This window comes from Drosophila elegans, unplaced genomic scaffold, assembly GCF_018152505.1.
Source record: "Drosophila elegans isolate 14027-0461.03 unplaced genomic scaffold, ASM1815250v1 contig_208, whole genome shotgun sequence".
Lineage (NCBI taxonomy): Eukaryota > Metazoa > Arthropoda > Insecta > Diptera > Drosophilidae > Drosophila > Drosophila elegans.
In genome coordinates this window covers 6,899,775-6,921,567 of record NW_024545578.1, presented here as the reverse complement: position 1 = coordinate 6,921,567, position 21,793 = coordinate 6,899,775, and the positions used below count along the sequence as shown (strand labels likewise).

The 21,793-nt window shown below is 36.1% G+C and overlaps 1 protein-coding gene across 5 annotated transcripts; it reads left to right on the top strand.

Moving 5' to 3' along the window:
* Positions 1–151: 151 nt before the first annotated feature.
* On the top strand, positions 152–20,769 carry LOC108146052 (potassium voltage-gated channel protein Shal). 5 transcript variants are annotated; one of them, XM_017271859.2, is made up of 7 exons: positions 152–437; positions 11,675–12,257; positions 13,174–14,086; positions 14,505–14,667; positions 15,032–15,220; positions 17,777–17,929; positions 18,943–20,769. In XM_017271859.2, the coding sequence occupies exons 2-7, from the start codon at positions 12,056–12,058 to the stop codon at positions 19,036–19,038; spliced, it is 1,716 nt and encodes a 571-aa protein (XP_017127348.1). In that variant the 5' UTR covers positions 152–437; positions 11,675–12,055; the 3' UTR covers positions 19,039–20,769. The 5 variants fall into 5 exon arrangements, with proteins under 5 accessions (XP_017127348.1, XP_017127346.1, XP_017127347.1 ...); XM_017271857.2 differs by having other exon boundaries at positions 152–448; XM_017271858.2 differs by having other exon boundaries at positions 152–471.
* The last annotated feature ends 1,024 nt before the right edge of the window (positions 20,770–21,793 follow it).

Below are 21,793 nucleotides of genomic sequence, written 5' to 3'. Positions count from 1 at the left end.
CGATTGTGTTTCGCTGTTTCTGTGACCACCACTTGCTCTGCAAACTGCGCCGACTCCGTGAGTATTTTGGTGCTGTCCCGGATTCTGGTTCGGATTTGGATTCGGATTGTGATACCGACGGTGGGAGGCGCTGGCGCTTTTTGCTTTTCACTTTTCACTTTCAGTTTGTCGAGAACTGTTTGTCTGAACGCCCCCCAAAAAAAACTCGCTGAGCGGAGCAAATAGCGGGACGCAGTTTGGGCCAAGTTTTTTTGTGGCCATCTCGTGCGTGCAGGAAAAGCTAAGAAAATTATCAAAAAAAAAAACAAAAATATTAGTAATTTCACTAAAAGGAAAGGCCAGAAAAGAAATTTCCGAAACGAAAGCGGGGGAAAAATGTACACGAAATAGTGCGGAGAAAAATGTGCGGCTAACGGAAGAAGGAGGCGGAGGAGGAGGTGGGAAAAGTGTAAGAGGCGACAAGTGTAAAATGTAAAAAAAAATAATAAAAAGAAATGCGTATGTATGTATGTGCAAACTATTTCGCAAATTTCGAAGAGAAAGGCGGCTAGAGAATGGTCTTAAGTCAACAGCAGTTTTAAAGAACCATAAAGCAATTGTTTAATCAAACATCAGCGAAAGCAGATTGCCTGCCCAGAAAATCCATAAAAAAAGAGAGATTTTTCCTGTCTGTCTCTCGTGTCCGTGTTTGTGTGTGTGTGTAGGAGTGTAAGTTGTATGTGTGTGTGTGGCAATATTCGTTTGCTTTTTTGATTTGTGAAAATGTGTGTATCCGCGAATGTTGCTGTTGTTGCTTTTGTTGTTGCGGTCGGTTCTCTCTGCAACAACAACAGCCATAAAAAATAACTGAAAAAATAGAACAAAAAAAAAAAAATAAAAAAAAGTCACATCCAGTTTTTTAACCGCCCATGTCCTTGCTAACTGTTTAAGGCATTTATAAAAAAAAAACGCTTTTTAATTGCAACTCATGGCGTGCGTGCAACACAACAACAAGTAGTTATTCTTGCATAGTTGGCCTATTTAAAACCTCCCCCTCGTCCACCCACTCATGTTATTAATTTATCCAGCAGCAGACCAACAAAAAAATAGAAACAACATATCATGTTAAAAAAACGTTGAGCAAACAAAATATATAACGGTCGTCCGTATGAAAGTGAAGGTCGTCTGTAGGAGAGAAAAAGAGAATGGGGCAGCAAGGAGCAACAGGACACTGGGAAAAATTCTGCTTATTTTAATTTAAAATTAACCAATATTTAATGAATAAGTCCATCTATCTATCTTAAAAAATAACCGACACAAAGTTCTCTATAAATTGTATAAGTTCAATCATCAATTACAATGATCTTGAGTATTATTATCTATTTTTTATTTATTACCGCTTTTGTTTTTTTATCAAAAAAAGACTAAGAAAAAACTATGCCCTGTAATTTGCATAATATTCCTGTTGACCATATAATAGTTTTTTATATCTTATAATCAAATTGGAAATATATTTAAAATATTGGTACTTCTGTTATTGTGTTCAATTGCTTATTAATAAGATAAAGAAAATATTAACGACTTTATAAAATTTTTTTTAACAAAACACCATTTCATGTATTAACAGTTATTGTTAAGCTTAAGGCAGCCAGCCATCTTTATATTTTTTAATATTGGGATAGTTTGCAATGCAGTAAAGCATGCAGATCTTATCTTGTGTTTTATGTTAATTTATTATTTAATAAATATAAATATGTCAAGAACTTTAATTTAAGCTCAGTGCAGCAGCAGCAGTCCATTTGCTGGCGTAAATGTGCGAAAAATCCTTGGCTTGGTTTTTGGCGCAACAACAAAGCCGCACTAATACAAGGATCACAGCTGCACACACACACAGGCCTTGTCTTTGTGCGTGAGTGTGGGTGCGATTGTGTGTGTTTCTTTGATGACGCGCTTAGTGCAGCAGCAGCAGTGCAGTCGCAGCGCTGTCGCAGCGCAGCCTGTAGTTGTTGTTTTGTTATCATTGGATAAAAATGACAATCCCTTTATAACTTAATGCACGTGGGCACCTCAATGTGGTCATTTTATCATTTCATCTTGATTTATCGTTACATTCGGTTGAATTTCAAATTAAGTAATGCTTTCATTTTTCCAAATTGCAATAGTACATTTTCTCTTGCGCTTTTTCGGTTCAAAACTTATTTTTTTCTGTTATTAATGTTTAATAATTAAATATTAAATATGTAGAGCCTTGAATATGAACAAAACTTTTGCTTATGATGGATTTTAATAAAGTTAATTTTGTTTACGGGGAAATCTCTTGCAATTAAAAGTAAATTACACTTTGAGTTTGCTATCTAAGATTAACCGAAGAGTAGAATTTTGTATAAATGGTTTCTAAAAAATTTACTCTGAAGCATAAAAAATGATCAATTTCAGCGTATCGGATAAGTTTTTTAAATTCAATCTTTTTTTGTTCTATTTTCTTTATTTATATTTCTAGTCTTAACTACTAATTCCAAAATATTTTCTCCCTGTATTGAATTTGAAATATTGTATTAGCCATTGTTGTCTCCCACACTATGTACACACACATATAGTTCACATAATCCGTACGTGGTCGTATGCGTATTTATACGCAGATATAATCACATTTTACGCATGGAAAGGCTTAGCGGGCCTACATAAATTACGCCATTGGCCTTAGCCACCATTCCATCCATTCACCGTGACCACCCGAACCACCCACTCAGTGCTGCCTAGGATTTGGCTCTCTGGGTCACTTGCACGTCCACGGGATGTACCCGCAGTCCCTCATTCCCCTGATCCGCTCCTGATTTTCCGCCTTGTCAGGGCCATAAGGACAAAAGTTTTTTCGGGGGAGGTGGTGGATTCGGTGGATTGCAGCCACTCCAGCGGACAATGTTGGCCAACTGATAAGCACGACGCTGTAAAGTTTTTATGAGTTTTGCAATTAATTTGAATAGCAAAATTAAAGTCTCGAGCTAGTTGTTCTCAACATCCCGCTGTCCAACATTATTATGTAAGCAAAGAAGTTGCACACAGTGAAAAAAATAGAGATCGGCTCCAAAGTTTGAGATTATACACACAAACTTGTCTAAACTTTGTTTCAATAAGTTGAAATTAAAAATTACGAATTTGAATTAACTTTCCACTAGTTAAAAATGTTAAACAAACAATTTGAAACAACACTTATAATCAAAATCAAATTAATTGTTGACCATGTTTAAGTCTCATATCCCTAAAAACTTATCTAAACTTTTACGACCTCCTTACAACAACATCTTTGTTAAGCTTAAAATGTAATGGTTGTTATGAGAAAATAGAAAATTGATGGCCAATTTTTCAAAGTGCCCAGGCCATTGAGTTTCTCAATTTTTAGTAACCCTTGCTTCTCGGATCCCACAGCATTCACGTTTCCTTATTGTTGACAATATTTGTTTCGGTACATGCAATTTAAATAATAAATCAACTTGTAATCGAATTGTTGTGGGCGCATTCGACCTTTCCTTGTTTTGTCCTCTAGCGCAATATGACGTATGGGCAATGTTTTAAATTAATAATAAGCATACGCAGTGTGTTGCTGCTCGGCAAAATTAATATGCGAATGCTTCTGAAAATATGGTCAATGATTTTCTTGCCAAGGCAAACAAATATATTGGTGAATTAATTTTATTTAGCTTCCAGATTGCGTTGTTAATTGACCATGCATCAATTGGCCGAATAATTATATGCATTTAATAAAAGCTTCTGTACGGATTTACAGCCAATACAGCAATATTAATGATTCAATTAAAAATTAAGTTGTTGATTAAGCATTTCATCCAAAGCTTTATGTACATTTAACCATATTAATTAATAATTAATATTTGTCAGGCATTTTAAAGGCAATCTCAAATGGTTGACAATAAATGTGATGCCTTTGTTTTAAATTTAAATTACCAACAAGTAAACAAAATGTACAATTTTGTTGTTATTTTTATATAAATATGTTTTTTATTAAGAATTGATAGCATAATTCATTGCAAGCTAATAGCTAATACAGAATGCATTAGCATTAGCATTAGCTCCCTCGGAGGCAAACATAAATCTGTTGACCCAAAATGCATCGCACGGATCAATATTGCAACAGAGATATTTATAGAGCTATAGGTGGTTCAATGTATAAATCGTGCATAAAACCGAATTTATTTCCATCAAGGAAAGGCGGCACTAAACAGAATTAGTTTCTTTGAAATGCTTGCCAAATAGACACCTTACTTGAGGAGACACCTTCAATTGGATTCTTAGTGGGAGGATACATAAGCCTCTACTTAAGCGTAGCGACAGACTCACGAGCCAAAGTGGAAAGTACAGGGAAAATTATAAAATGTTCATAAGGCCCAGAGACAAATGCTGAAATGTTGTTTGATGTTGAGCCGACGGCGTGGGCAAGGGCGAACCCGAACCAATCCCAATCCGGATCACAAAGTCCAAAGCCGAACCCGAATTCGTATACGAAGCCGTATACGAAGCCGTATCCGAGTCCGAGACCCAGACGCAGACCCAAAGTCCATATCCAAAGCCCAGACCAGCCCCCAAGGGTCCCATGAGCAGGCGCAGAGAAAGTGATACACTCTCCCTACTTTCTCAAACTCACTCTCTCTCCCTCTCCCTCTCTTTTTCTCTTTCTCTCATCTCTCTTCTCTGGCCGCTCAATTGTACATATTTCTCATTTTTTCATTAAGCCGATGAAATAAAATTAAAAACAAAAAGAAAAACAAAAACAGCTTGTAAACAAAAGAATAGCAACGCGAAGCAGTTGGGAAAACGCTGGGTATTTTTGGTCTGTTTAGGAGGTTGTTGTGATTGTTTAAAAATAGCCCAACAACACAAAACTAAAAGTAAACATTGTTAACTTATTGTCAATAAAAATACAAAATTGAAATGCCGCCCAGGCCATAAAATTGCGTTTATGATCTGGAAACTCTTCCATTTCTTTTTGTTTCGCATTTTGACTCAAAGTTGCAATTGGTTTCAACCTGGCCATGTTTTTTTCTTTACTATTTTTTGTTTATTTTTTTTTTCGCAAAAATTGCTTCCGCTTTGAGAGGGCTAAAAAGAAAGAGAAAGTCAAGCCATCATAATAAGGCTGGCCCACGCAATGGCTGCGAAGGCAAATTCACAGGATTTCCGTAGACTTCTCGTGTGTTTCGTACATTAATGCCTAACTAGCATTTTGGGGCTCCAAATTGAATGGAACGGTCTCGAGGGCCGAGTAGGTGGTGGTCTGGGTGGTCTTGGTGGTCTGCGCTGCCCGTTTGTACTTTATGATAAACAAAAACAAAAACATAAAAAAAACGAACAGTCAGGAAACACAAACAAGAGTGGAAAAACACGAATGAGATGGCGGCGAAGTTGATATGCCCTAAAAGCAACATTAATAGATAATGATTATGTCCGCTCTGAGGTGTAAATTGATATGGTTATTTCACTGCTGAAGGTCAGAAAAGTATGCTATATTTATGCTGATGATATTTGGATTGCTTTTCTAGGGTTTCTTGTTTAAGCTATTGGAATAAAATGGCACTAATAAAAAATTATCGTAACCATTTTTAAAAATCATTGCAATTGCTGAATAAATTTTTATAAATTTATTCTTGAAACGTATTTTGGGGGTCCATTTTTATTTACTTTTGTGGAATATTCCGCTTGGCTCCAAGCCTTTATATATATATTAGTTAATAAGATGAGATGACCTTTTGAACAAAGAATTTATTTCAACAATATGAGGGAATTATAAATAAACTCAGAGTTTTAAATGTTGATAGAAAAGATACAAATAAATCATTAATTATTTAAGCTGACCTTTCGAACAAAGAAGTTCTTTCTTCTTTGACCAAAATTGATTGATTTTCAACTGGAAGTTCATTTCGCTCACCTTTCCATGCATTGCAAAATCGAAATTTGTTGATTGAAATGTTTATAATGGCTGTCAGAGTCCCCAAGACCAAGTCCGAATGCTCCCACTCAAAAGGCAACTGATCCAAATCCCAAACAATGTAGGTTGAGGGAACGCGGCGTGGATAGATGGATGAATGGATGGATGAATGTATGGATGAATGGATGGATGGATGGATCCACATCACTATGATGAGAGATGCACGTGCGTTGTTGTCGCTGCTGTTGTTCTTTTCCATTTTTTTTTTGGTCTGTTTACCCCCCAACAAAGTGTAACCTTGAGACGAAATGTAACTAAAAGCAGCCAACTAACTTGCAAATAATTAGGCAGCCCCTCGCCACGCTTAGCTATAATAAACTATGTAAATAATTAATGGAAGCCCAGAGAGGGCCGAAAAAAATGGCATTTAATAGGGACATGTGGCGCCTTTGTTTTGGAGCCAAGCGGAAGTCACATTCAGCACCCCCTCATTTGGCGCCAAGGTGTTTTTCATTCGACAGCTGGACGGGCTGGGTCACCATCGCCCACTTTCCGACCTTGTCCTCCCCACGTTTGCTGTTTGACAATTTATTTTGATGGCACACACCACGCACCGAATACGTTGATCCTGTCGCTCTGCTTTTCCTCCTGACGAACTTCTCCTTTGATTGCCTAACGACACCCAGACATCAACATCAACATCAACGTCATCAGTGGGTGGTGGGCGGTGGGTGGCTTTTGATGCGGGGGTGGTGTAGGAGAGCGGAGCAAACGGCATTGATTAATTTCCATTTCGTCCACCACGAACAACAAAAGCAAGGTCAACGACTATAGATGCACAGAGGAAAAATAAAAAAGCTTTGGGTTTGCATTTCCACTTTTAATGAAATGATTTTGATTTTTAACAAGAAAGAAAGCAAACTTCGGCAAGCCGAAGTTCATATACCCTTGCAGCTATTGCAAGAATTAAACATTTTTGAAAACATTAAAATTATGATTTACTTTCGTATATGTTTAAAAACATTGAAGCTATGATGATTTGCAGCTCAATTATTTGATAGTTATTTTATATATTTTTATTATTTCTGAGGGAGCTATATGATATAGACGTCCGATTTTGATAAAATTTAAACCATAATTCTGAAATATTTAACCATTGCTATATGTCGAAGAACTACACAAAAAATTAAAAAACAGAAAAGTTATAATTTTTTTCATTTATTTTTCCGATTGTTCCTATGAGAGCTATATGATATAGTCGTCCGACTTTGATGAAATTTAAACCGTAAATCGGAAATATTTAACCATTACTAAATGTCGAAGAACTAAACAAAAAAATAAAAAACAGAAAAGTTATAATTTTTTTTCATTTATTTTTCCGATTGTTCCTATGGGAGCTATATTATATAGTCGTCCGACTTTGATGAAATTTAAACTGTAAATCGGAAATATGTAACTATTACTAAATGTCGAAGAACTAAACAAAAAATTGAAAAACAGCAAAATTATAATTTTTTTCATTTATTTTTCCGATTGTTCCTATGGGAGCTATATGCTATAGTCGACCGATTTTGATGAAATTTAAACCGTAAATCGGAAATGTTTAACCATTACTAAATGTCGAAGAACTAAACAAAAAATTAAAAAACAGCAAAGTTATAATTTTTTTTCATTTATTTTTCCGATTGTTCCTATGGGAGCTATATGCTATAGTCGTCCGATCCGGCTCGTTCCGACTTATATACTACCTGCAATAGAAAGACAACTTTTGGGAAAGTTTCATGCAGATAGCTTTAAAACTGAGAGACTAGTTTGCATATAAACGGACGGACAGACGGACAGACGGACAGACTGACAGACGGACGGACAGACGGACAGACGGACATGGCTAGATCGACTCGCCTAGTGATGCTGATCAAGAATATATATACTTTATAGGGTCGGAGATGTCTCCTTCACTGCGTTGCAAACTTCTGACTGAAATTATAATACCCTCTGCAAGGGTATAAAAAGGTTAAATAGAAAAATAACATTTACTAAAGATAAGATTTAGAGTGATTTTAAATTTACACAAAGAAGATCATTTTCTTTTTAATTTAAAACTCGTTTGTGTTGAATTTAAAACTCTATGCATTTCAATTAAAATTTTGATCAATAATACCAAAACTCTCTCTAAAAAATATTCGCAAATATTTTTTTCTCTGTATGTATTCTGAACACGACGAACGTCAAACTATAGTGGAAAATTGTTGATAGGATAATGTGGCATTAAAACATTAAGGCCTGACACTCTACGAGTCCGCGGCTTATTGTCTGGTGTCAAATAGTGTTGGGGGAAAATGGGTGGATGGATGTGGGTGAAAGCTGGTAGAAATGGGTGTAACGTGTGCCAAAGAAGGTTGAAACTGTCGGTTTGTTTGACTCGCCATCGCTTAATGGACATGGACGCAGAATTTGTTTGGATAATGTGATGATAATGATATGATGAATTGGGTAAACTGAGCTTACTTGCGATGCAAATGTAAACTTGTATGCAATTTTGCAAATGGAGGCTTTTAGGGCAGGTGCAGGCTATAAACCTGTTTTCTTGATCTATATTTTTGAGACCAAATGAGTATTAATCAAATTCTCATCAACTCAAATAAGTTGTCATAACAAAAACAGCGTTACCGTCATCAATCAAATAAGAACCGTAATATTCATTTTGCATGTTTTGCATGCAAGTATTTGTTAAATAAGCCAAAGGAAGTCTATACAAACCCCATTCTCATCTATCACCTGAGCTAACCTTGTCTAACCTTAGCCTTCAGGTATTGACAACGTTTTTGTGTCGTGGTCGTGTCTTAGTCGTTTCCATTCGGCGAACTAATAACTCCTAATGGCTATTGTTATGGCAACGCCGAATGACAAACGCACCTTCCACTTCGCCCCAAAACACCTCCTATCACTTCTCCCATGGGAGAATCCTTTGAGGCATTAGTACGCCTAGCGAAAAAAAGTTTGAAAATCAATTTTCTATATCAAATTCATATTAATGAACAAGCAACATTTTTCTTGAAATAGACTCTTTTAAATTGGACAAATAGACACGTGTTTAAAAGGTTTAAAAATAATATCTTTTTTACTTATTGTAGAAAAACTAATCAATGATTTATCAATCAAAAGCATTTTTGATATATTTTTAATTATAGTTATATTTGATAAGAAAAAAAGGTTTTTTTTTATGAATCTTTAACAGTATTTAGTTGAAATTTACTTTACTTTATCGTTTGGTAACGAAAATCTGGTTCTTTTCGCGAATTTTGTGAATTGTGGTTTTTTACTTATTAGGATTTCTGCTACACAACTTAACAAACTTTCCTATGAACTTTTTAATATTTTTCTCTAAGTGTAGACGGCATTGACAGGTGCGCATAAATACTCAAACACTTCTGTTGGCGTTGCGTAGCGAATGGAGTATCAGTTTCGGGCAGTGCAGTATCGATGTTCTCTTGGCCAGAATAACAGAGCAATGGAATAACAATCGCGGCAGTGCCAGTGACACAACTAGCGACAGAGCCATAAATATTGTATAAATCAAAGGCACACATTATATAGACTTCAAGAGCCATGCCAGGCCATGACATTTATGGAAACAAATGACTTTTTGTCACAGTTCCCAGCTGGGTGGGTGGTTGCTAGCCAAAGGGTGGGGGTGGGCCGCAAGGCCGAAGGACAGACACAGACACAAAAACTTTTTGCGTTCTAATTGTTGTTTGGAAAATGACTTGTGGCCAAACGAAGATTTGCAGGGTGTTTACTGTCTATAGAAAGGCACATAAATTTGTTGTGCGACTGGCAAAGACCAAGCAACAAAGGCACGCAAAGACACCCACGCATACCGCCCAATCATTCAAATACACTGAGAGAAGAATTAAGTAATGCGTCAATAGAATTTTATTGATTTCAGAAATAGAATGGTTGGCATGCTGACTTACTACCAAAATTCGAAGATCAAAATACTACAATATTACAAATAAATTATTAATTTTAATGTTTACTTCATTAATTGAAAGCATAGTTTAAAAATATTTGTAAAGGTATTCTTTGTTGGTTTCCTTTACTTATTTGCAAGAACTATCTCATGATACTAAACACTGTCAGTCAAAATATATTCAAACTCGTTTTGCTAATTCGATATGTACGATTAAGAAGAGTTCTTATTTTTAAGATACAAAATAGACTAAAAATAAAAAAACGGATATCGTTTTAGGATTATTAAAAGAATCAGTGTATTGATTTTAAAGGTTGTTTAGAGTCTACATTAAATAAATTAGTCCATTTAAAAAGGAAATACATTCTCATGTAAAACAAATTCTTGTTCTTTTATAATAATTGCCTTTTGATCTTCAATATTGATAATAAAATGAACAGAAGGGTGGGAACAATAAAAGTGGAATTAAAGGAAGGTGTTTACTTGCAAAATATTGTATGTCTGTTGTAGGAATTTTCTCACACTGTGTCCATGGTGGTCCTACGAGAATCAAAACCAGAACCATCCAGACATGGACGACCAGATGGAAGACCGTCGGATGGTCGTTCACTCCGCTGGCTCGAACCATTAAAATGGTCTCAGCTGCTGGACCCACGGGGGCATACAATATATCCATATCCCCACATTGCGCTCCAGTTGGCTCGATTCCGTTTGGCTCGTTTAAATATTTAGACAGAGCGCTGCCCGAAAACGCATTGAATGGCGTTGTCTGTCGATTGCTGCCTCTGTGAATCATTTTATATATATCTGCAGAGGCGTCGGCGGAGGGCAGGGGATAAATTGATAATATAAACAAGTGAAGCGAGAAATTGAGGAGTGGGTCGATATGTGCGTTTGTGTGTAGTTTAGTTTGTGCTAGCTGGTTGTTCCCACAGATTTATGATAATATTTATGCTTCGAGAAAGTCGGAAAATCCATTGAACGGGGGATACAATACTATTTGGGATTCCCCATAAACTTTAGAATTCGATTGAAGTGAATTTCAAACAATTGCATGCCTCTAGATACACTGTGGGTGTTTTATATTCAAATGAGCAAATCCCAAACGAATATTATTCACATGGACTTGAACTATTTGCGGAGGATTTAATTGTAAATGTGGGAATGTTTAAATCTTCTAAGGCATTTGTTTAAAAAAAAAAATTGAACAAAATATTGCCTTAACATTTGTAGTTGGAATGTTTTAATCTTCTAAAGTATTTGTTTAAATAAAACTGAACAAAATATTGCCTTACCATTTGTAGTTGGAAAATAGAAAGATCATTTTTGCAAATTCTCTGAAAGTGCGGACTAAAAATACATTTAATGACTTTTGATACATATGTATTTCTGTTTTACTTGTATATCTTTCTTGAAACTAAACTCATGATGTTTGTGCTTACTTAAATATAACATTATTTTTATTAATCATTGATAAGTTGCTAAATTTTACAAGTATAATTTTGAATTTTAGAATTAATTTAATTGAACAATAATAATTAAAAGAAACATTCAAGATATTTATTTCTAAGTTGTTTGTGTTATCCTTAGTTTTAGAATAATTTGTTGTTGCCATCAACCAACATGTCACAAACTTTAAGCTGATATTGCACTTTTCAGAGTTTTGTGTGTATGACTTGGTGCGTGTCTCACAAACTTTTTGTGGAATTAAAAGTCTTATACCCACAGTTTTTCCGCCCTAAAACTTGTGCTCAAGCCCTGCCAACTTTTCCACTTTCTTGCAGTGCTGCACATCAACACAACTGAGGAACACCGGAAACTTTTCATATCCCCGCAGTGAACAATAAAAGCAAGAGCAGCAGCAGCCACAGCAAAATGACAGCAATAAGTTTAAGCAATAAAACACAGCTAGCCAGAAGTTGCGAAAATGCACTCGCAACACAATAAGGACAACGGGGGCAGCGGACAAAAGCTTTAAAATAGGAGTAAAACACAGGCGCTGCGACTCCCCTCAACCCGCAGTGGGTCCAGGAATCCTCCAAATCAACTGCCAAATACTATAGGAAATTAGCCAAGCAACAATTAAGGAAAGGGTACAAGAATAGAAGCCCAGCGAGGAGCCCCACAGTCGTCAGCCGGGACACTGAAACATTCCACCCCATAGCATGGCCTCGGTCGCCGCTTGGCTGCCCTTCGCCCGGGCGGCGGCCATCGGGTGGGTGCCGATAGCCACCCACCCACTGCCACCGCCCCCGATGCCCAAGGACCGCCGCAAAACGGACGACGAGAAGCTCCTCATCAACGTCTCCGGGCGCCGCTTCGAGACGTGGCGGAACACCTTGGAAAAATATCCAGATACTCTTTTAGGTACGTTACATTAAAAACAGTAAATGACCATAGTCGAACTTATTAATCAAAACACTTTTATAATAGAAAAATATAAGGAACCTAATAACTACAAATAACTTCAATAAGTAGAGCTTTTATAAATTTAAATATCTCCCACAAAGTATACAATTTAATTATACTCTCTAAAAGTAGCACCTATTTATCTAGTTACACTTACGGAACTTCTACTGTAGGTAAAAACTATTTATAGGTGTCCAAAAAACTTAATCGATTTCTGAAACAACACAATTACTACCACTATTCCTACCAACAAACTTTGACCTTTTAGAGTTTACCGGGCAACGTTAGCGCTATGTTCTTATTTTAAGATATTGCATTGATGTTTGTTTATACCTATTCAAATATGTTTTTGTTTATGACTTTGAATGACGTGTAAGTCTTGCAATGGAATTATTCAACCGAACAGGCAATTCCTCGGAATGTGTTGTCATAGAATAATTTTATCACTTGTGAATAATTAAAAACATATTTAAAAATTTAAATATACCAAATTGAAAAGTACGATAATATAAGTTACCTTCAACGGACTAAAACCCAAACGTGACTTTTACAATTTAAAATTTCTATTATGCAAAATATCAATTTTTAGTTAAATAAAGTTGGTTTTTGTTGAGTATATGTAGGGTGTTTATGTTGTTAGCGATATACTTCTGTTTTTAGATTAAACATACATTTATTTATTTATATATTATATTTATTTGTTTATTTATATATTATAACACACTCTCTTGACATAAATTGTTATAGCTGAAAGGGTTAATGTAAATTGTTAATAAGTCCTTTATTAGCTCCATTAATTATATTATTGGTTTCGACATTTATTTTAAATTGAACATTAAAACTGAACACCTTCTTAAACTCCTATTACCTTTAGGTTCCAACGAAAGGGAGTTCTTCTACGATGAGGACTGCAAAGAGTACTTCTTCGACCGGGACCCGGACATATTCCGGCACATACTGAACTACTACCGGACGGGCAAGCTGCATTATCCGAAGCACGAATGCCTGACCAGCTACGACGAGGAGCTGGCCTTCTTCGGCATCATGCCGGACGTGATTGGGGACTGTTGCTACGAGGACTACAGGGACCGGAAGCGGGAGAATGCGGAGCGGCTGATGGACGACAAGCTGTCGGAGAACGGGGATCAGAATCTGCAGCAGTTGACCAACATGCGGCAGAAGATGTGGCGGGCCTTCGAGAATCCGCACACGTCGACGTCCGCCCTGGTGTTCTACTACGTGACGGGCTTCTTCATCGCCGTCTCCGTGATGGCCAATGTGGTGGAGACAGTGCCGTGCGGCCATCGCCCGGGTCGAGCTGGAACTTTGCCCTGCGGCGAGCGCTACAAGATCGTCTTCTTCTGCCTGGACACCGCCTGCGTGATGATCTTCACGGCTGAGTATCTGCTCCGCCTGTTCGCCGCCCCCGATCGCTGCAAGTTCGTGCGCTCGGTGATGAGCATCATCGACGTGGTGGCCATCATGCCGTACTACATCGGATTGGGGATCACCGACAACGACGACGTGAGCGGCGCTTTCGTCACGCTGCGCGTGTTCCGCGTCTTCCGCATCTTCAAGTTCTCGCGCCACTCGCAGGGACTGCGGATCCTTGGCTACACGCTCAAGTCCTGCGCCAGCGAGCTGGGCTTCCTTGTCTTCTCGCTGGCCATGGCCATCATCATCTTCGCCACCGTCATGTTCTACGCCGAGAAGAACGTCAACGGCACCAACTTCACATCGATTCCGGCGGCCTTCTGGTACACCATCGTCACAATGACGACGCTGGGGTGAGTCTACTTTAAATAAATTTGTGCTGAGAGTGGCACAGTAGACAACATTTAACAAAAACTTAAATAAAACCCTTAAACTAGAAAGGTAACAATATTATTTTTTTAAAATTGAAAATTTTAGAGCGTTGGATTTATATTTAAATATTTCTTTATTTGTACAGCAGCCATAGCTGCTGGTGCTTTCGGTTAATTTGTTTCTATAAATTCTTAGTGTTTTGTAGAAATCTGATTTTTATTTCATTTTGTAAAAAAGAAACAGTGAATCTTTTGATTATTTATTGTTTTGATAAATTTCGAAGATTAAGTATATATAAAACAGTGAAATCAAGATTTATTTATTAAATACTTATGTTTTTGTAGCTATTAATTTATATAAAATGTATTACTAATCCTAAAATCGTTCGTTCTCTTACAGCTATGGCGACATGGTGCCAGAGACAATAGCTGGCAAAATTGTGGGCGGCGTTTGCTCACTCAGTGGTGTGCTGGTCATCGCCTTACCTGTACCTGTTATCGTATCGAACTTTAGTAGAATCTATCACCAGAACCAGCGAGCGGACAAGCGCAAGGCGCAGCGGGTAAGCCATTTATAGACAAAATTATAAATTAGCAATATTGGTAGTCAATTGAAGCCATTGTAAATAAGTCATTATAAGACTTAAACAAAAATATTCAAAATTTATTTGTATAAATCAAAAATATTAGTAAATTGAGTCTTGCAATTATTGGCATTTGAAATATTTATTATATAATTTTTTATTTTTAAAAGTCTAATTAAATTTTCATAAATGATTTTTAATTATTAAGATTAGAAACAGTTTTCTGAGCTTTGTAATTATACTTTGTGAGCAATAACTATATTTTGTTTGAGTGCACCCACTGGCTAGCAACCTAGCACCACCAACAATTACTCATTATGTGTTATGTGTTATGGCCTTGCAGAAAGCTCGCCTGGCGCGCATCCGCATTGCCAAGGCCTCGTCCGGAGCCGCTTTTGTCAGCAAGAAGAAGGCCGCCGAGGCTCGGTGGGCTGCCCAGGAGTCGGGCATTGAGCTGGATGACAACTATCGGGACGAGGACATCTTCGAGCTGCAGCACCATCACTTGCTGCGATGTCTGGAGAAGACAACGGTGCGTATACGAGATGTGCGAAACAGCTTCGTCCTTCGCTTTACAGATATCTCAATCTTTCTCTCTTAAAACAAATATATATATCTATATATAGAAATATATGTGATGTATACGTATTATTGTCAGTCGACTGCGCGCTCAGTGTTTTGAATTTATGATTTAAACTTATGATTTACCTATCACACTCTCTTCTCTCTCTATACACTTTTCGTTTTTACTCCGTGACAGATGTAGCAACATTTGAACATCTCAGTTATAGTCAGAAATTGTAAGGTTCGCCACAAGCTCATTAGGCAAGCAATGACAACGGCAACAACGAGAGCGACAACCACAGCCAAAAAAACACCAACGGCGGCAACGGCAAACAAAACAGCAAATGGCCAGAGGAATAAGGATTTGTTGTTAAGCCTTTTAGAACTATCGCGTCTTCTCATTAATCCAAATCGAAATCCAAAACCAAATCAATATCGAAAATCGCAAAGAGCCAAGAGAAAAAAAAACTGAACTGAAATGCGAATATTCAGCATCTTTTGTATATGCATTTTTTATTGAACAAAATTTAAGTTTTCCTTCTGGTTTCCGTTTGTTTTTATTTCAATCTGTTTTCTGTACATTGTGTGTCGGAACTTTTGTATTACGTCCTAAGTTTTATGTTCTAAGTTCACCATTTGTGTCATGTTTTTCACACGATCTGAGGCCAAACTGGCTTTGAAATCAAGCAAATATAAAACATAGAAATAAAAAGCAATGAATATCAATGTCTATGCTCTGATAAACGAATATAAATTCGCCAAAGTAAGTGCTTTCGGTTTGTATTTAAGTTCCGTTCTTTCTTCAATCTTTATCTATCCCCCTCTCTTTCTCTCTCTCACTATCTCTCTAGCTATCTCTATTTTTCTATCTCGTTCATGTTTACGCGTTGCAATTAATTTTTATGAATTCCAATTTTCAATTTCGAATTTTAGTTTTTTTCTTTGTTGATTGTCGGTTGTTTTTGTGTTGATTTTCAATACCCTCTGTTGAAAGAGAACGATTCGTGTTGAATGCTATGCGCTCTGTTCTGTTTTAAGTTCCTCGAATAGGTCATTACCGAACAGCATCGGTTCGAACGATATGCGAATGCTCCCCCACATGCTATCAAGAAATTTTTGAAACGTCCATTTAGCCATATGCAATCGATTGCTGTCAACATAAAACCCAAAACGAATATAAAAATCCAACAATACCAAAATCTAAACAATTTAAATAGCTGAGGGGGCTCGTCAAGTGCGTGGAGGTATCATTAAAAACAATGCAGAATAACTAAGTGGATATAAAAAGCCCATTAAGGCGTACAACATGTAATTCTTATTTTATAGAGAGTAAATTAATGGCATACCATTTTTTAATGGGCTACTTCGAATTCGATTAAAAATAGTTCTAGCTCAGCAGCAGTTCTATTTTAAGAAGATACATATTTCTTTGAAATTTAAAAGAAAATAACGCTAGATAACAAAATTTGAATTTGATAGTAAATTTATTGTTCTTTGATAGAATTTTTTGGCATTAAAGATACATTTTGTTTGCTCAATCTAGTCATTTTAGATGGTTTAAGTATTATTTTGTAACGTTTTAATAATTGTACAATCTTATTTGATAATCCTATTATTCATGCTTATATAAGAGGGTCTTTTGATAATTTTTTGCAAACGATAGGGAAGTTTTCCAACATTCTTGAATATGTATAAAAATGAATAAAACTTTTAAACGATTTCCCTTATCACTTTCACAAACGATTTTTTACACACCATAAACATTTTTATGTTTTCTAGTCGTAACAATAACCTATTCCACTTGATGAGCTCTTAAAATCTGAACTTAAAACCACAAATCAATAAAATAACGTATGACCATAAATCAAGAATCGGTCCTGAGTGGCTATATAACGTGGCCGCGTTTTAAACAAAAGTCGCACTCGAATGTCGCTCGCTGGCGCTTGCTTCCCACTCGTACCGCTCTGCCACGCCCCCGCCCTCCGTTCCGCCCCCTGCATTTACCGCTCTCGTTCCGCTAAGTGATCGCCCGCCCGCTGCTCCGCCCCCTAGCCCGCCCCCTCTTGGCTGTCTTTTTGAAGTAACGAAAAATAGTTCTCATAGTGTCTTTGTACAATTGTCATTGCTTAGGAGCCGCAAAAAAATCCAGAAAAAAATCACTTAATTTCCTAATTAATAAATTGTAGCGTTCAAATGTTTATAACTTGTGCCCACCTTTCCCCATAGACCAGCTTAATGTTTTAATTGTTGTTTAAACTCGAAAGAGCCAAAAACGCTCGCCCTTTCTTCTTGTCTCTCGCTCTGAAGTATTTGTTTATGCGTATGTATTTACAACCCCATCCTGTGTTTTGTGTGTGTAATAAACCAATCCCCCGACCCCATTCCCAAATTTCTATATTGTAAAATTGTTGACAAAAAAAAAAGAAAGAAAAAAAAAACAACATTGTACTCTATGTATTCTTCGTTTCTCTTTGTAAAATTCTTCTCTGGCTGTACACCTCTCAATGCTCAAAAAAACCGGCAGGATCGAGAATTTGTCGAGTTAGAAATTCCGTATAACGGCCAGCCCAAAAGGCCGGGCTCCCCGTCGCCGATGGCCAGTCCCGCCCACTCGACAAACAGTGCCGCCGGTCTGCTGCAGTCCTGCTGCGGCCGCTGCTGCTCCCAGCGCTACCAGGTAAGCTATATGCCCCCAAAAACAGCAGCATACCCTGTACATAGAGTAAAGGACCCGCACTTGCAGGTGGGTCTTAATTCACTTTCCGTAAACCTCTCTCTATACTTATGTGTATATATACGGTTTGTGTGTGTTGACTTTGTTATCTCTGTTGGTCTTGTACTTTTTGTATATCAACCCATCTCACCAGGCAGAATTGAACTCATTTTATTCATAAGTCTAGGATTTATATCAACAAGAATTCTTCATCAAAAAGATATTAACATCAATGCTACTCTTTTAAGAATTTCAGTTTTTTGTTTTAACATTTATCTTAACATCTATAAGGATTATTATTAAATGACTAAAGATTTAACTACAGTTTTCCATTTTTCACAAACTAAAAGTGAAATTAAAGCGCAAAAAAGTATGCTATGAAATCCGTTTTGTCAAATGTAGTAGCGGTGTCGATAAAATGTAGAGCCAGCTAAAAATGTATAAAGACAGTAAAATATTAACGTTATTTTTATTAAATAAGGAAGATTCTAAAATAATCATGATATTTAAGCCGTAAAACGCCCCTATTTAGGTAAATTTATTTTGTAAATAAAAAAAAAAACTGTGGAGATAATACGACTATTATCTTACTAGAAAGACACGCAATAATAAAATAAGTCAATATTTTGTAAATTTATATTTATTTATATGTAAATATATATTAAAAATGTGTTTAACCATTATATATATTTTTACATAAAAAAGTGATTTTCATGTTTATATAATTTTGTAAAATAACTAACAAACTATATATAAAAATCTAAACAACTTTTAAAGTTAGCTTATTCAGTGAGCATCCCTTAAAATTGATAGACTAAAAATGTTAAATCGCTGCGGGTTTGATCCACGTCGATGCTTATGTTTTTTGGTTGTAGGCATATCATACAGCGTGTGAAGCTATCATTAATCATTTGAAACCTGACCTCAAACGGTAAAAGCCCTAATGCATTTTCTGCTCCGTTCTCGTTTCTGTTTAGGCCTGCGGCAAATACATGCCGGCTGCCAGCAATGCTCAAAATAGCCAAAACAATCAGCCCATGGATGGCACCTACCTGGTGGAGGCCTCGTTCTGAGCAATCGCATCCACATCCTTAGCCACGAACGCAGCCACATCCCAATCCAGATCAAGATGATTTATGTTTACGTTTAGTCTAACTTGAAAAGTTTTTAAACTAAATTGTACTCGTTTGTAGACATTGTCCTGTGTGTGTGTGTAGTCGCCAAAGAAACAAGTTGATAGAAACCCAAGGAAAACCAATGGAAAAATCTAAATCCGAAATACAAGCATAATCTCTAAAATCTGATTTTCGAGTTTAACAAAGAAGATATTTAATTAAATGTAAACAATTTCAGACTCAAACGAAAGCAGGCATCTCTGAGTGTGTAAAATGTAAGGAGCACATTAAAAACGAAACAAGTAACAAATGAAATAAAAGTGCCGAACCCAAAAATTTAGCGGCGGCAAAGTCGGATTTGATTAGCGAAGACCCGTTAATGAAAAACAAAAAACAAAAACAAATATTAATTATAATAATATGCAACACTATTTACTTTACTTAGGTGACAAGACAACAACAAACAGCAAACAACAGAAACCGAAGCATTTTAGAGGAATTTACTGTGTATGTTTTAATAAAGTGAACATAAAGTAGCATAGAAGGCAAAAAATAGTTTGAGGAATGTATTACCCAAAAGATAACCGATCAAGGGCAGGGGTCCAAAAAAAAAAGAAAAGAAAATAAAAACCAAGAACAAAAACCGAACACAATAAGGAAATTTTAACAGCAAACGCTTTGTGTAGCCAGGAAATGAACAAAGGAAGGGAAATTGATGGGAAAATTATGAAAATATTAATACGAATTCGTGTATTTTTTAAATGGTCCGTAGTTTAGTAGGTATGATCTCCCTTGACTAGTCCCCTTCATTGTTTCTCATCAGCAAATAAATTATAATATTCCTGTAACGACTTCATTTTCCCCAAAATAAATTACATAGCAAAGCGGTTTCAGTTAATCATTCTCACTCGTTCTTTCTCCGAAATACTTCAAAAACTAATCAAAATCTATTGAGAAAAAAAAGAAAACAAAAATTACAACTTTCTTCCAAGAACTAAGTTAGCAAGGAAACCTATTTAAATGTATATGTGTGTGTAGGAAAGGCTTTAACGAATTGGAACATTAACTAACTAAATGAACTCTTAGCAAATTCTAACAAAAACTTAAAGTACATTAATTAATTCTAAATTAAAAATCAAACATTTAAAATTAGTTCAAGTAAACAACTTAAAAAACAACATAAATATGGAGCTTGTATGTATGTATGATAAATTTATTATGATTACTCTAATTATTATTATGTCGACGACGAATACGATGATAGTGTGTTGACTATTTGTTTCTAACTCTCTAAGTTGCCTACTTATTTCCCAAAAGAACAAGCGAAACTAACAAAAATCACAACATTTTGTTTAGCTAAACGAAGTTGTGAATAAACCGCAACAAAGGCGATTATGATTAGATCGAAAATTTACAAAAACCACATCAAGAAGACAAACAACAATTTGGTTACTAAAACCAACTCTTGTAGCGATATTCTAAAAGAAAACCAATCTATCAAGTAAAAAGAAAGTCGAGGTCGAAACAAATATCCGAAGGAAGAGAACGACGTTTCTGTTTTGATTTTTAGTGATATGTAATTCGAATTGAGTAACAGCAAAAACAAACACTCTGCCACGGGTCTCTGAGAATGAAAAAGCTAAAGATTAATAATAAATAAAATAAAGAAATCTGTTTACTTCCACCATATAAAGCGACACTCTTAACGTCACAACTGGCAAATGCACAATGGGGTGGACCTGAATGGTAATGTACTTCTTGGGATAAGATACTTGGGTGAAACTTAAGATTATTATCATAAGTATCAAAAATATTATACAGAAAAAATTTTTTAAGGATTTAATAATGTCAAACAGTTATCGGATTGAAACACCGTAAACTCTATAAAGCGCTTGTAATTGAGATATAGTTTATTTGCTCAAAGATGGTTTGATTAATGGAAGATAATGGTATATTCTGGACCACCCTAATGCCAACACATCTAAGTGGTTTTCTATATTAAAGCGCTCTCTCGGAGACAACGCCTAGACTAAAGTTGAGATCTGACTACGACCAATCGAATGCCGAAGATAACGGAAATTCCCACCCTACATCATCGGCTATATATGAAACGCCAGGCCAGAGATCGTCTCTATATATATTCTAGCTGGCGCTACGTGAGTGTACGTGGATGCTCAGCCGGTATACTGTGCCATACAATACGATACTTAATGATCGTCTGAGCCGCCGGAGTCATTTGCTTTTAGCCTCAGCCCGAACAGATGTTGAGTGGCTTTTTTGTTGGTTTTGTTTTTTGTGCCGATAACCGGGCATATGGCCAAAACTAATTTGCATAGTTGTCGTTAGTCATATGTCTGTGAGTTGTCGAGATCTGTGAACTTCAACTTGGCAACGAAGATCCCTGGTAACTAAACCTTCACATGTTCTTGAGGAATACAAAAAATATTCTTAAACTTACACTTAGGCGAAGGTTAAATTGCCTTTTTAGTTTTTTAAACAAAAACTTTAATAGAGTTTAAAAATCAAAAAGTGTTTTATTTTTTTTGTTTTGATATGTTTATTGTATACAACACTTAAAGCTTTAATTTAACATAGATCATTTTATACTTAAAAAGGTTGCTTATTTTCAAAATTACCAATTAGGCCAGAAGTTATTTTGATTAAGTATTTAAAATAAAAATTTTTGATAATTTGCTACCTTGAGAAAATTTTA

What these genes read in the sequence shown, in the direction of transcription:
- LOC108146052 (XM_017271859.2), top strand. Translation starts at nt 12,056, where the DNA reads ATGGCCTCGGTCGCCGCTTGGCTGCCCTTCGCCCGGGCGGCGGCCATC. An exon ending in GTCACAATGACGACGCTGGG is followed by an intron (nt 14,087 to 14,504) that starts GTGAGTCTACTT and finishes GTTCTCTTACAG; the next exon opens with CTATGGCGACATGGTGCCAG. An exon ending in GCTGCTCCCAGCGCTACCAG is followed by an intron (nt 17,930 to 18,942) that starts GTAAGCTATATG and finishes GTTTCTGTTTAG; the next exon opens with GCCTGCGGCAAATACATGCC.